This window comes from Polypterus senegalus, chromosome 12 (genome assembly GCF_016835505.1).
Source record: "Polypterus senegalus isolate Bchr_013 chromosome 12, ASM1683550v1, whole genome shotgun sequence".
Lineage (NCBI taxonomy): Eukaryota > Metazoa > Chordata > Cladistia > Polypteriformes > Polypteridae > Polypterus > Polypterus senegalus.
This window is the reverse complement of record NC_053165.1, coordinates 92874970-92891339: the sequence shown is the minus strand read 5'-3', so window position 1 is coordinate 92891339 and position 16370 is coordinate 92874970. Positions and strand designations below refer to the sequence as shown.

Below are 16370 nucleotides of genomic sequence, written 5' to 3'. Positions count from 1 at the left end.
ACTCAAGTATTGAATAACTGTTTGAACATAATAAATGATTTATTTTTAGAAATGTTTTAATAAGACAGACAAAAATATAAAATAATGTGCAAATTCTGCTATTTCCAAATAATAAAATAAAGAATGAGTAAAAATAAATAACATCTTTACAAAATAAAGATGCACAAATAACACAGAGTTCCAAATCTCAGTTTTTCATAACAAAGCATTTGAAGCTGATACTTACAGCAGGTAACATGAATGTCTGAGCAGTGCAAAGTACTTACAGTGACGAGATCTCCTGTACACTGACAGTATGATACTGCATATTCACATGCCCTCCAAACAGCACAGCTGATAGAAAATAACATTAGAACAAGGCAGCTTGTGCGCGATCAAGAAGTCTCACTTTAACTTGACTGTCTGTGTCTGTGCATGTTGTGTTAAAACGTCCTTGTTCTTCACTCAGTGAAGTGATGGTTAAGCTTCAGCAGCAGTTGGCTCTCATTTTCACGTATTCTTTCTTTCCCTGTCCGCTGTCTGTGAGGAGTTTGTGCCGCTATGCTGCCACAGTTTGTGTGTGGTCATGTGACTGCATGGCTACGTCTGATTGGTGAAATGGATCCATGTGATTATTGTTGCTACATCTGATTGGTGAAATGGAGCCATGTGATTATTGTTGCTACATCTCATTGGTGAAACAGTCATGAAGTAGATCCACTGGCAACTTCTCTCTGGCAAAAATATAGTAAAAAAAGTAACAATTCTAGTGTGGCCCAATGTAGCGGAGTAAGAGTAGCGTTTCTTCTTCACAAATGTACTCAAGTAAAAGTAAAAAGTATGGTGCAGTAAAACTACTCTGAGAAGTACAGTACAATTTTTTTTAAAAGTTACTCAAGTAAAAGTAATGGTGTAAATGTAACTCGTTGCTACCCACCTCTGCTGATTATGCCATTCTGCAAACTTTTGTTAATTTTTCTATTAATCAGTCGAAAAGTCTGTTAAAAGTCGTTTAAGTTTACACCATCAGTCTTAGCTTGCTAGGCTGTTTGAAGTTGCCACGAGAAACGTGCTTGGTTAAGATTGACGGGAAAGTTTAGTTTGTATTGTTTCATATTAAAAATGTATTTTTATACCAATTTTATGAGTTTTCTAATTTAAAAGCTAATCATTTTTATTGTTTTCCATTTTTTTTCTCCAAAAATAATGTATATATTGTGATACTCAGAGACTGCAAAGTTTAGCAAAGCCGGTACAGCAATACCTACAGTATATGAGTTAAGTGTGTCATCTCATGACTGGTGGGCAGCATGGTGGCACAGTGGTAGCCCTGCTGCCTGACATTAAGGATACCAGTTGTCGTATCTCATGTCTTTAAAAGTAAAGGTGCCAGAGTGGTACTTGAGGGGAACCATTTTTCTGTCCTGAAAGACCCATCCACGTGAAGGTTCCAGAAAGAACCCTTTATTTATTTAGATCAGCAACAGGCAGAGTAAATAACCAAGAATAGATGGTAACAGATTTGTGAAATAATGATGGCTTCATGATATTAAAAGGAATCTTGATGTATACAATAATACAGACTAAGACCAGGTTATGTTACCCTATTAGTGTCCTGCTAGGTCAAGTACAATACATTAAAGATTTTCATTTTTTTCCATGTATTAGGAAGTTTCATATGAAAATAACCAATCTCCAAATGAAATGGTGCTTCATCAAGTAATAGTTCTACAATGAACTACAACCCAGTAAAGAAACACAATCTGCCATTAAAGAAGCATTAAGAGTGTGTGTGGAGTTTGTATGTTCTCTCTGTGTCTTCAGTGGTTTCCTTCCACTTTCTAAAGATGTGCAGATTAGGGGACAGCAGGGAGTCGTCCTTGTTACTTTCTCACCACCTGGAGGTGTTCTGGGGATAAAGGGCAAGACATCTATGGAGGATCCCACCTGATGAGCTTGAAGTTGCCCCAACGGGACCAATGGAGGTACACCAAGCAGCAGGGCTTTGGAGACAAACCAACTACCTGTGCAGCTACTTTGACAGAAGCTCTACAGTATAAAGTATGCTGCTCCACACTAATAAGAAAAAACACATCGACAGTACGTTATATGCTGCATAATTCTTTATTGTCACACAGGATTCAAGCATTGCCTTCCCAAGTAGCACAAGAGCCAAGAAAATTCCCCAAACCAAGTAGGATCTAAAAACCCAAGCCAAGTGAAGACGCTTCTCTTTCTGTCTGCATTGCAATTGTTTTAAAGGTCCAAGAAGTCACCCGCTGAGCCTCATCTTCTCTCTGATGATGGGGTTGAGGTCTCCATTGTGTTATTCCTTGACTTCTGTCTTCACCTCTGTGAACAGCAAAGAAAGACAACGTTAGAGGAGCAGCCGAGACGTCAAAGGGGTCTGAAGGTGAACAGAGGGGGTATGACAGGGCAATACTAGATATTAAAATAAATATATTGCATTATTTTTTTTTGTAATAAACAATGCCTACAGAGGGGTGTTTTTCTGTGAAACACTACACCAGATAATCATTGGCTGATTCACAATCTTTTTATTTATTTATATTTTGATTTCCCAGTAAGCTGTGCATATTCTTTAGAAATACCATGCCTGTGTTTAAAAGATGACTTTTATTCCTTGTAGTATTTAGTCATTATTTTAGATTTTATTTGTTTCTTCCTTATTTACCTTTTTATGCTTTACATTTCAGAATGTTATGCTATGCTGTGTTGTTCATCCCTCGTTATTTACTTTGTTTGAATGATCTTTATATTATATTATATTATATTATATTATATTATATTATATTATATTATATTATATTATATTATATTAGTTCAGTTTAGAATAAATTAAATTCAAATTAGATTATAAGAGCATACATCTTACATACATACATTATATCTTACCTTTGGTAACCACTGTGGTTTGTGTAACACTGCCACTGCTATGAAAAAAATAAAAAGATGTTTAAGATTAGGACACTTCACACTGAATAATTATTAATCCTAAAAATAACTGCAGTGAAAATCTAGAGAAACAAAGATAACAACACAGTGAACCCATCCCTCTACTAATAGGATCCTAAGAAACGCTTGGCAAATTCCTGCATTTCACAATTTTTCACTCTTTTTATCCTTTCATCTCTATAAATACTCCGTGGCTGCTCTCCTGCAATTCAAACTCATTTCCATCTTCACTAAAATCAGAAAACATTCAAGCAGATTCACATTACAGTTTCAGAATGAAACCCGCGGTATGACTGGACAATTTGTTACAGTTCAGAGTAAAACTGCTGTGGCATTAACACATAACAATGAACCATTTTGAGGCCCATTGTTATTATCTACATATTATTATTAAAGTACTACACATCCTTGTTCTACCTGAGTCTGGAGCTGTTAAGATGCTCGGCACACCATTTTAAATAAGCTTGTGGTCATTGTCAATGGGAGGAGGTGGTCAAGGAGGACAAGCAGAAGAAGCCTTTGCTAGTTTGGTGAAGGCCTGCTGTACCACTTGCTTGATCTGAGCAGTGCTAAGTCATTTTCTTATCACGATTACTCTCTTCATTTTCAACTCACTATCTGATGTGGATTTTCTCAAGTTTGCCTGTCTGTTGTCTATTATGTCACTTGAAACAATACATAATCGTTTCAGCCTAAAAATCAACAAAATATTTGTTTCTTTTTTAATTTTTATATATATCTTTTGTAACTTTCTTTGCGGAGATCCGGAGAGAAGGTCTGTTGGCCTGGTAGACCTCCCACCTTGCAGTTGATGAGGGTTCCCGCTATGCCAGAGTAAAAAGAGATACCCTTTCAGAGTTACTAGACTAATTTGATTCAGTACATTGAACAGTCCACAAAAATCTTTAAAGGTTCATTTCATTGGTGGAAAGTCAGGGTCTTGGGCTTTGGCTTCAGAAATTAACATTTGTCTAAAGTTGAACCTATGAAATACTCTGAAGTGAATGTTATTCTGACATATGCACAGCACTGTGGATTCTGTGTACAGGCACTTACTTACTTATTTATGTTAAAGTCTTTCGATATCTCACTGTGAGCACTCGGCTTACTTCGTGGAATTCACTTGAAGATGAGAAATAACAAGTGGGTTGAGGTTGAGAAGAGCAGCAGGTTTGTGGGGTTATCTTCAGAATGCCATACTGTTGCTAAAATAATGTAGCTCTGTACTGAGGTGACCAAGTGTTCCTCCCAACTTCTGTCCAATTTCACCTAACAGCGGATGCTGTCTTCTCTGTTCACCTGGATGGTGAGATGACAGAGCAGAAACATTCAAGTCCCTTAAGGCTCATGGGACTGGACAGATGGGCAGGCTCTTTTGTGGATCATCTTGGTCTTTTAGTCCCCTAGTCACTGACTGAGAGGCCTCCTGTAATGCGGACACAGGATGGAAGTTTTGTCTTCTAATGGTTGTTTTGTAGGCATTCGGTAGTGCAGGATCTTGTGTGTAAAGTGAGATGTGGTGAGTGCCATGTGGACATCAGTTAGGAGTTTGATTTCTTTTTAAGTGGATCCTTGCATCTAATGGAGGTATTAGGTGAATATTAACCTTCTGGTGGGTGACGTATGTTGCTGAAACTCTGCCTGTGTAATGAAATCAACAAGTGGACGTTGAACACTCCCTTGAATAAAGTGGTATTTGATAACATCAGATCGACGTTTAGCCATTGCAATGGTTTGGGGTGTTTTGTGGAAATGCTTTCAACTTCTGTTTCTCTTTCTTTAATGAATTTTGAGCTGTTCTTGCATCAGGTGAAGTGGTTGTGGACAGACATTTTGCTAATTCAAAGGTCTGCTTCTATGGGCTTCATCAGAAAGTCTGATGTGTGCTGAGTTGGCAGAAGCTAAGGCTAAAGTTTGACTCTCATGAAGTTCTTGTGTGTCGTGTAAAGGTAGATGGGTGATGTGTTCTGTGTGGGCGTTGAGTGGAAGGTTTGCCATCTCAAGTGCATCATGTGCTTTGTGGGCACTGGATAAAAATCTAGACTCCTCAGGGGTCTTAGTGTCCTCAGTGCACATTGACTGGAGGTGTAAACAAATGTGGAAGCAGAACAAGGACAAAACTTATGTTTTCATCTCTAAATTTCTCATGATGAAGATGATTCTAAAACCCTGACTTACTGGAATGGTTCTGCAAAGCCCTGCCATCTAAAAGTTGTAAAATTATTGGCAATGAGAGAAAGAATATATTTTTAATATGCATAATACCCTTCCATAACCATATTCAATGCAGCAACAGGCTTTAAATCCCTGGCTCTAAATTAAAGAATAGAATCACAATTTTATATATTATATTCTATTTTCAGTTTTCATGAAGGTGTAATTTAGAGAAGAGCATTCCTAAATGGTTTCTATGCCATCCATATATAATAAAGTAAAAGAGAGCAGGAGACAGAAGAGAAGCTCACACGGCAGACGAGGCTCCACCAGCGCCCAGCTCCACTCCTTCCAGCAGCTGCCTGTACATGGCGATCTCCTTCTCCAGTTTCTCTTTGATGTTCAGAAGGCTCCTGTAGTCCTCAGACTGGGAGGTTATGCTGTTCCGAATGCTCACCAACTCCCCCTCCATGGTGCCCACCAAGGCAGCGTAACGGTGAAGCTCCATCTGATAGCGGCCATTCACTGCTGCCAGGTTATCCTCCAAGGCGCCTTTCTGGATGGAAAATAAAATAATAAAAAAATGAAGCTCTGTGTCCTGGAATGGGCCGGTGACATCTGCAAAAGCTGGAGGTGTTATGGGGTCAACTAAGACTTCATTTAAATTTTAAAGAGCCGAAGATGCATGATGTTCTTAATGATTAGATTAGATTACATTAGATTAGACTGAACTTTATTTGTCTGTAGGGGTAATATGTCTTTTAATAGTAATCAGAGTGAACAAATCTTATTAAAATATTATTATTGTACATTTGGCTGACACCTTATCCAATTTAATATATCTAAATATTTAATGTTTTTTCATCTATAAAGATTAAATGACTGGCTTAGTGTGACACAGTGAGGAACTCTGCCACCACCCAGCACCACAGCCCAGTCCGTATATCTAACTGGTGCAGTACACAATGCCAACCCTTTTTAACAAATGGGCCACAACACCTCAGTCATCAGAGACTTGCAGACACAATAAGTTACTCACAGAGACCAGCAAGGTGTCCATCTCTGTCTGTAGGCTCTGGTGCTGATGGTGAAGCTCCGTCACTTCTATCTTTGAACTTTCACTGACGTCTGTTTCCTGGATGGCTGCAGCTTGCTTAGTTTCCACCTGTGGAGAAGAAACAGGACAGTACTGAGTGGGAGTGCAGGAGCTGGAGAGCACAGAGAGGTGGCGCCATTGAGTCATCAGGTGACATAGCTGGAGTCCAATGTCGTGTATTTGTATATAGCAGTAGGAGTGTGGATATGGATGTTGAGTATACTGTGTGAATGTGTACTCTAGAAATGGGGGACACTAAATGTGAGACATTCTGTCTAGCTATTTACTTCTTATTTATATGTATATGACAGTGGGATTTACTTCCTGATTTTTATTGCAGCAGGGTTACCTGGCAGTGCCTAAAGGAAAATAAGGCAGATAAGTTCAGTAAATAAATTCCACAGGGGGAAAAATTTTAGCCCTAAACCAACATTTCAATGATCAAACCCAATGCAGGGAGCAACTTTCCATACTCTTGGTAAGTTCCACAAAATTCCTCCTGTAGTTACGTTCTTTACAAAGCTCAAGTGAGATCATTACATAAAGATCTCAAAGGGGAAAAGGTTTAAATCAAACATACAAAGGGACAATATGTACAACATTTGGCAGAGACAAGTTTAACAATATGGATTTGTATGCTGTAATAAAACACAAAGAGACCTTCAGTGTTTTACATTTTTAGAAGATATTCTGTCTTGCTTCATGTTTCTCTAGGTTTGCGAGGCTGTGAGCATCAGAGCATTGTGTGCACCTCAACATGGAGGCCCAGTTGTGTGACAGCATGTCTCGTTATTTGTTCATTGGCATAATTATACTTAGCTCTGTGGGAGAGCCTGTCTGGCAATTTAAGTTTTTTGTACATTTAATTATACCACATTGGAGCAAGAAGAGAAAAAGATCAAGAGAGAAGACAAGTCCAAATTCAAAACCTGGAGTTCACAAAGTCTTGTCAAATCTTATTTAAGAACCAAAACTCAACAGTCAAGAAAAAGCTGCAAAATGAATTCACCAGAAAACAAAGAATTGAACGCCTTTTGAAATGCTATTAAATTATGAGTTAACCTCAATCTTGAATAAAGACAGGTATTTGGCAGTGGGATTTTATCGCAGAACTCCAATAACATAATAATAATAATAATAATAATAATAATAATAATAATAATGTCATTGAACAGGTACAGCAATATGTAATCATCGCATACCCCTTGGGGTCTGAGCGCAGGGTCAGCTCTTGTTCAGCACCCCTGGAGCAGCGGCAGGTTTAGGGCAGGATTGTCAGATCCTGAGGCCTCAGCTATTTTGGTTCTGCTCTGTTCAACTACAACTAGTGCTGATTACAAAAGTTTCAGGATTTTGACATATAATACCTTTTACTTACCCCTGTGTTATACTTGTCTATTTTTCCACATTGAGAAACATTTTTTTCTACATGTTATATTTATCATTGTATGTTATTTTAATCACAGAGTTTATTTTGGCATTTAGTGGTGTTGTGGATGTGAAATTTGGGTTGTGACCTGTGGGATGTTGAAGGTCAGAAGGTATAAAGTTTGCCCCTTTGACTTCCAGATTGTCCAAGTTTCCAAAGAAGACAAAGATAAGACAAAACTACTTACATGTTCAAAGAAAGTTCACATTCTGTTTATCAAATTCAATTTAATTTTATTTTTCACTCTTGGTTTTCAGGTATCCCAGTAACAAGCTATGGCTTTGTCTTGACTCCTGTTTATCCCCAGAAACTGTTTTCTTTGTCCTTCTGGCCTGCTTTTCCCAGGGGCCTAACACTTTGTCACCATCATTTTGAATAAGATGGTTGAGGAAGTGACAGGATTGGTGGCTTATGCTTTTGTGGGATTCAGCACAAAATCAACTGTTGATTTCAGCAATAGCCTCGTTTAAATAAATGGGCGTACAATTTCAAAGGTGTCAATAATTTGTGTAAGTGTCTGTTTGTGTGTGTCTCATAGTTATGTGTGTATATATAATCTAATCACTTCTGAAGATGTCTTATGTTGCCTCTACAAGACTAACCATCAGCTGTCAAACTACAATAAACTGAGGCCAGCAGATCACTTGAACACAAACTGTTTTGCAGAAGGTCAACAGAGAAAACTAAATTGAGTTATATGGTAAGATCAGAAGGAAAAGCTCCTTCAAAGCAATAATGTCATGGCTTGTCATTGTTCTGAGGATAAAAAATCTCTGATAATTTAAATTGTTGTACATACTGAATTTAAAAATAAAAAAAGTATTATCTTCCAGAAAGGTCTCCAAACCCAGGTGGAGCGGCCACCCCAGAATGCACACCAGGACTGTGAGGACTTGTCTGCCACTTACCTGCTTGTTGAACCACATCTCAAGCTCCTGCTTGTTACTACGAACGATGTCTTCATACTCTGCACGTAAGTCATCTAAAATCTGTTTCAGATCTGGGCTTTCAGTGGTGGTGACGTCCACACTCACGGTGCCGGACATCTCTTCTTTCAGGATACTCACACTCTAAAGAGCAGAGAAAATGTGGGAAGCATTATGATGACATCCATGATGTCCACTATTTAAACTTAGCAATGTGACATCAGTTAGCAGCAGTAACATTAACTTTTGAATATTTATATGCTGTTGTTGATTTCAGCAATATCTTGGTTTAAATAAATAGGCATATGATTTCAAAGGTGTTGTGGACGCTGGCCCGGACACAGACAGACAGACATCGTTGTTACACCCAACACACTGTTTATTTTACAAATATTTACAATTGACCGTGCACTCTCAAACCCCAGTGCCTCTTGCACCGTTCCCCCAATGTCCACGCCTCACAGTCCTTGTGCCTTTCTCCTGGCCGCCTCTAGTCATCCCTCCAGCTCCGTCCTCTTCCAACCGACTTCTGCTGCTGACTGGAGGGAGACGGCCCTTTATATGAGAACCTGGATGGGCTCCAGCTGCTTCCCGGCAATCAGTCGTAGCCACACCCCAGTGTGGCGGAAGTGCAAGCTGCGCACCCGGAAGCCGTCCGGGTGTCCCCTGTCATCTTCCCCCCAGCACTTCCTGGTGTGGCAGAAGTGCTGGGCTCCAGGGATATGCAGGCATTGGGGGCGGTGGCCACGGGTCCCCACTGGGCTGGGCTTCCAAGCCCTGTACCCGAGGCCCCCAACGTAACCAGGACGGACGCCCCCTGACCACAGTGTGATTAACACCTTTCTGTTTGTGTCCCTCTTACTTATGTATATATGCGTGTGTGTTGTGTTTGTGTGTCTGTCATATAGTTATATCTCTTCTCTCCTGTTCCTTCCTTCACTCTCCCCAGGTAAGCTTTGTCGTCCTCCACTCCCATCCCCAAGTGGATGAAGTACAGCAGCTTCCTGTATACCAGACCTGTTCGTACCTCCTGTGCTGTTAAATTACATCCAGGAAGCTCTTCTGGGTCAGCAGAACCTCCCAGTGACAAGAGAGCCTCCATCCCAGAAGACCCCATACAGAGCTACCCACCAAATCTACAACTCCCATATAGAGGGATGTTGGCACCCAGTGTACTGGAGGAGCACACGACCCTAGGAAGCAGTCTGCCCTGTCGATCCATTACAATGGACTCCTGACCAGTTGAGATACCAGTAAACATCCCAGTCGGGGTGCCTGTCCACCTCATCCTTTCATTAAGAAGTCTTCCCAGCTAAGTAATAAACCAACCAACCAGTCCAATCAAAACTTGTGTTTTTAAACAATAGTCAAAAATAAAACTGGAAGAAAGAGCAACTGATAAACCCCTGGATTTAGTTGTAGAGCTGCAGCCAAATTAGTGGCATAAGGTAGGAGGAAACTGAGACAGCCATGGAGTACATGCTACTTTATACCATAAAAACTATTAAAAATAAATCGAGGGATGTTATGCTCAGACTGTTTTATGTACTACTGAGACCACATTTAGAGAATCGTGTGCAGTTGTGGCCACCATGCAACAAAACACTTGAAGCTGTGATGAGGTGAACAACCGAAAACACGTCTTACTGTGACAGACTCTGAGAATTTAAACTATTTAGCTTAACAAACAGGCTTGGGGGACTGAATGGTCTCCTCTCGCTTGTCAAACCTCTTATGTTATTCAAGAGTCCAAGGAAAGTAACAGAGAGAAATGTCCATGTAGAAAGTGAGGTTGAAAAGGAAAGTGAGACAATACAGGAACAGTTTGTTTCTTCTAATAATCATATGAAAACCACAATACTACTTTTCTTACAAAACACAATTATTCATCCTGATTTTAAAGCAGAGATTACAGTGTGGATTTATAGTCGTTTTTCTGTTAATCATACCTTTCCATGCTGTTTTGTCATTTCTTCAATCTCTTTTTTCAGGGCTTCAACTTCCTGATTGTTGCTGGTTTGGTGAGAATCGTATTCTTCCTTCAGACTCTTCAGGTTGAGGATGTCAGCCTCCACTGTCTGGCGAATGAGGTACTCGGTCTCATATCTGAGAAGAACAAAGTGGTATTGCTGTTGGGTTGCTTTTAAGAATGGCTGTGAGAAAATAAACTGAGCCATAAAGAATAATTAACTGGTTTCATATGAAAGACAATCTTAACGTTTCTACAGTTTTGTATTTTTGTTGGAGAAAGTGAAGGTGAAAGGAGAAGTAATTGGGCATTAAAAAGTTGGTACAACGCTGGGAAATCTGCATCGCAAATGAAGGTGACTATGTAGAAAAGAAATGTCATTTGTTTTTGAAATTCTTAATAAATAAATATAGTTAAAAATGTACCAGAACTTTTTGAACATCCCTCGTAAAATATTCATTAAAACAAGCAAATGAGAGTTTAATAAGATTCTCTATATAAATTCTGCATATAAAAGGCTGAGCAGGATGGTAGTGCAGTGGTAAGACCTGCTGCCTCACTGATGTTCTCTCTTTAGGGTCTGCTCACCGTCTCTGTGTGGACCATCATGCACCATAAGTGTGTGTGTGTGTGTGGGGGGGTCTCTTTCCACTCTGCTTTCACTCCCTCACCACACCAGCTTATACAAACTGGGCCCTGTGTGAGTGACTTTTGTAGAAAGGTGGGCTCTGCAGTGGACTGAAGCTCCATCCAGGGGTCTTTCCTGTTTAAAACCTGATGCTCCAGGGGTAGACTGTGCCCCCCTTTGACAATAAATCAATGAACTAAGTAAGAGGGTGTTACAGTATTTTATACAACAGTGTAAATTATCACAGCTGAATATTAAAAAATACAAATCTTTGCTTGCAAGAGAAAATTGCAAAAAGTAAGTAAATGAACAATTTAAGAAGAATAAACTTCAAGGGTTCTTACTTTTTTCTGAAGTCATCAGCAGCCAGCTGAGCATTACCAATCTTCAGGGCCAGGCGAGAATTCTCAATGATGGCAGCAGATATCTGACAAGAGTAAAAATGGAAGCCGTCAATAGCAACACGAGAGGAGTTCAGGTCTGTTAAACCTGAAATGGTTAATTATATTTGAAAATTATAAATATTATAAAACTTTGTAATAGAAATCTTGAAATAAAATCACACTCCTCACATGGTACACTTTAAAACTGAATGCTTGTTTAGGATTCTTACAATGTTAGGGTCACAAAACACACCCGCTGCAGTCATTTAACTCTTAATGTACAGAATACAGCACCACCATTAAAGGTCAGGCACTCATTTACTGAACCTGTTTTTATTTTAGAGGGCCATAGACAGCAAAGGCCTATCCCACCAGCAGCAGGTGCCATACAGACAGGTCAAGACCACTGCAGAGAACAATCCCACCAACACTGGGCCAGTCTGAAATTGTTGAATTGCCACACAAACCAGCAGGGCTGTTAAATGGTAAGAGTGGGAAACCAGCAAGACTTCACAATAGTAATAGAGTTCTGGTGCCGCTGCACCCCATTCATCACGACCCCTGTATACCCTTAACAGGCACGAGATGATGTGCTTAACTCACAAACAGTACGTGTTGTAGTAGGCTTCAAAAAACGGGGCAATCTGAACTAGATAGATAGATAGATAGATAGATAGATAGATAGATAGCACTATGAAAGATAGACTATAGATAGATAGATAGATAGATAGATAGATAGATAGATAGATAGATAGATAGATAGATAGATAGATAGATAGATAGATAGATAGATAGATAGATAGATAGATAGATAGATAGATAGATAAGATAGATTTTTCAGCGTTATGAAATACAATGTAAAAACTATAAAAATATTCACCTTGAAAACAATTAAATACTTGAAATTGGTATAAAACTAATAAAATGAACTAAACGCCATTGATTGTGAAATGAAACTTGTTTTTCTCCTCCGCCCGCATGCTTTCCCATATCCTTCGACTGTTTCAAACTGTTCTGCAAGCCAAAAGTGTCTGCCTTTTAAATTAAACACTTTGTGTGCAAACACAAGAGAATTTTAACAGACACTGTGAATGACAACTTAAGCAGATTTGGTAAATTAACAAATTTTTGCGAAATGACACAATCAGTTTTTATACTGCAGCGCTTTTTCTTCCGCACCTGAAGAGCGCGTCCCTTCAGATCGTTACAATGTAATGCAATGTGCAAAGGCAACGACCCGTCATAAATATGCTGAGAAAGGGCAAAAAAGTATAAATTACAACATCGATAATAATCCAGCAGCTTCAAAAACAACAACAAAATTACAACTACGATTACTATTAACAATTATTATTATTATAATTATTATTATAATTATTGCTTTGTTGTTATTATACTGGCATTATATAGGTAACATTGATGAGGCAACTTAAAATTAAATAATCAACACGACAACATAGCTGAGACGGTAAACTTTCAATACATTCCTACTGATTTTTTTTCCAATTGTATTACCATCTGTCAAATGGGCTTACTTTGAAACTTGCGTTAAAACTCCGAACATTTCGTCCTCTGTTGTTCCCCACCATCAATGACTTGATGCCCTCTAAAAATAAATGAGCCAAAGTGGTTCTTCATAGCGATGCCATTGGGTAACCGTTTCTGGTTCCCAAAAGAATCGCCCACATGAAGGCTCAAAAAGAACCGTTATTTTATTTAGATCTGTGATAAGGTTATTAAAATAACCAAGAAGAGATGATAGCAGATTTGTGAAATATCAATAGCTTCCTGAGTTTAAAATGACTCTGCATACTCTGTCGCACAGGATAACACAAGTTCAGGTGGTCTTGATCTGTCAGTATCCTGCTAGTTAGCCGACTGTACATTAAAGATTTCTGTTTCGTTCACATATAAGGAACCTTTTGAAAGCCCAAACAACCAAATTTATATGGAAAGCACCTCAAGCAGTGGATCTACGAGAACCACACAACCCAGTAATGTGTCATTACGGACGCAGTAATTTTAAAAGTGATACTCTTCAAACTCGTTATAATTGCACTTTTACCTTTGTGACCTTTAACTAGCACCGTTCTAGTACTTCCCTCCATTTTAATGGTTTTGTATGAATAAGGCACTGTATGTCTATGTAACTCTTTTAGCACACACTTCTTTTATCACTTTGTAATTTAAGGAAAAAGTTTAAATGACGATGCCGCCTGTACCAAAGTGCCGAAAGACGTGATTTCCTCGTCGCCTCAGTCCACACTTTGTTGAAGCTCAACAATTTCAGTGCTGGGGGTTGAGGGGCTTGACGTGATATTTTAGGAGGGGCTTATCTTGGTTAAGTGACTCCGTGGCCGACGGACTTTCGCTCTCTGCAGTTTCTTCCATTTCCTCCATGGATTGCAGTCAAAGTTGTCGCAGTGGACCTCATCGGCATTATTCAAACTAAAAGGAAAATGGTGTTCGTACGGTGTATTCGTTTGTATTCGCTCTGACAGTCCGCGTGAACGTTAACGGCTTTTTTACGGGTGTCTGGTAACGAATCCATTTATAAGTACAAATAATGTACGTGACAAGTGACATTATCAAGCTCGGCGTTTATGTCTATTGAAGTTGATGAGCCAAAATTTTAAATAAAAATGTTTTGTCAACGAATTTAACTAAAAAGAAATCTACACAGAAGAAAAACCTATCCAAAGAGATTATCCAACGCGATTGCATGATGAGATTTCCTATATGACTAGCATTTATAAGAACATTTTTCAAGTTTTGATCATGACATTCAAGTTCCCAGTTGTAAAAATTAACACAACAATATAAATTACAAGGTTTATGTAGATCGGGGTGCCCAAGTCCAGTCCTGGTGGGCCACAGAGACTGCAGTTTTTCATTCTTACCCTTTTTCTAATCAGCGAGCAGTTTTAACTGCTAATTAACTCCTATTCACTTGATTTTAATTGGCCTGTTTTTAAGGATTCAAACCTCTAATTTGATGAATTTCTTAATAAAATGGCAGCCAAGCAGAAATGTGATGTGAAACGAGCCAACAGACTGGCTAAACTGGAACATCAAACTCCAGCCAATTCCACTCCCACCAGTTTCTTAATGAGAAGCCAGTTCTTGCTGTTAATTAAAGCTGTTATTAAATATCGTGACTTGTTGCTGTTCTCATTCTGCTCATTTTCTGTTTTTTCTAAGACCACCGTGAAGATGTTTTGGTGACCTGAACAGACAAACATGACTGAGACCTTCACCTTTCTTTAGTTTCAGGTTAGCTGGTCATGTGGTGGCTTGTTTTGTGTCTCATTATTGTTCGGCTGCTCATTAAGGAAAGAGAAACAACTAAGGGGTCAGAGTCACGTCAATAAAAACAAGTTCATCAGCAGCAAAAACAGCTCACTAATTTAGAAGATGGTTAGAATGAAAACCTGCAGCCACTGCGGCCCACCAGGACCAGAGTTGGACACCCTGATCTAGATATTAGAGTGATATTTACAGTTATATATGTTTATACATTGTAAAATCATAGAGTCAAAAGCAACACATTTACCAGATATAATACAATTCGCTGTATGCATTCCGACATTAATATTACCAAACAATTCAATGAAAATACCATTTAAAACAATAAAATGTAAACTTTCTCTGAGCAGCGCCCTGTCCAGGGATTGTTCCTGCCTTGCGCCCTCTGCCAGCTGGGATTGGCTCCTGCACCCCCACGACCCTGTTCTGGAATAAGCGGATTAGAAAATGACTGACTCACTTCAGCTGAGATGTCTATATATCCACACTTTTTGCTAAATGTACATTTAATTAAATAAATTAATAACCTACAAATATTTTACCCAGTGTTTTCATTTCAGTTTCATGTTTCTGAAATAATGTCATTCTCTTTCACAAAAATGAAATGTCTGACGTTCAAAAGCTTATTTTCATGAAACTCCACATTCAATCCAGACCACCTACATTTGATTAAACGTTTATGAACTTTTTGTTTTTTTAGTTCCCCCCTTAATATTATTTATGACGGAGGTAGGAAGAGGCTACATTTTTCTCCCACATTCCCCCAATGCACTAACTACGACATTGTGTCTTATCAGCTTTGTTTCCTCACATCCTTCTCTTATCAGAGCCCCCCAGTAAAGGCACATGTGGGGTTGTTCTTATACTTCAATTACTTTAATAATCTTGGTGGTCTTGCATATCCAAGCAGAGCAGGTACATTATGGATGGATGTACTGTAGGAGTTAGTTTGTAATGATGTGAAAAATAAATGCAAACTGAGTATATTACGATTGTTTTATGCTGCTGGTGAGATCTTAAAGAAAATATACAGAATATTAAATACGAAGCATCTTCTTTACAGTTTGTATAGTTTCAAAGACATTTAAAATGTTCTACCTAACATGGTGAATTAGATATCTTTGGGACATTAAAGTTAATCTGTATGCAGCCCTTACTGAATACTCTGCCAGTGATTATAATGTCTTAAATACTTACTTCTGTTCTCCAGGGTTATGATCACTGATTTCACGTAACGTCCATCAGACTTAATTTAACTAAAACCTGAGAAGGTCACAACAAACTTTATATGCTGTGTGTGGTCTTGGATTCAGACAATCCACACAGTATGCATACCTGGTCACGGAGGGGCTGCAGCTGCTCCTGGTACAAGGTGAAATCCCTGCTGACCACTTTGCTCGTGCGGAAATTCTTGAGCTTGTTCTCCAGGTCCTTGTTGGTTGCTTCAAGGGTGCGCACCTTATCGAGATAGGTGGCCAGTCTGTCATTCAGACTCTGCATCTGCTGCTTTTCATTTAACATAAC

The 16370-nt window shown here is 39.0% G+C and overlaps 2 protein-coding genes across 2 annotated transcripts in view; both read right to left on the bottom strand.

Annotated features, from left to right (window-relative positions):
- Window positions 1–16370, bottom strand: part of LOC120541363 (keratin, type 1 cytoskeletal 11-like) — a 39426-nt gene that overhangs the window by 22972 nt on the left and 84 nt on the right. The window lies entirely within an intron of this gene.
- On the bottom strand, window positions 2085–16367 carry LOC120541364 (keratin, type 1 cytoskeletal 11-like). Its single transcript, XM_039772918.1, has 8 exons — window positions 16182–16367; window positions 11502–11584; window positions 10510–10666; window positions 8543–8704; window positions 6149–6274; window positions 5421–5665; window positions 2896–2933; window positions 2085–2331 (listed from the first exon to the last, which is right to left on the bottom strand). Exons 1-8 carry the CDS (start codon window positions 16365–16367, stop codon window positions 2306–2308), a joined length of 1023 nt encoding a protein of 340 aa, XP_039628852.1. The 3' UTR covers window positions 2085–2305.

Coding starts and splice junctions, on each gene's coding strand:
- LOC120541364 (XM_039772918.1), bottom strand. CDS start 16,367: ATGTTAAATGAAAAGCAGCAGATGCAGAGTCTGAATGACAGACTGGCC. Junction 8,705..10,509: donor TGACAAAACAGCATGGAAAG/GTATGATTAACA, acceptor TCTGCTCTTTAG/AGTGTGAGTATCCTGAAAGA. Junction 5,666..6,148: donor TGGACACCTTGCTGGTCTCT/GTGAGTAACTTA, acceptor TTTTCCATCCAG/AAAGGCGCCTTGGAGGATAA.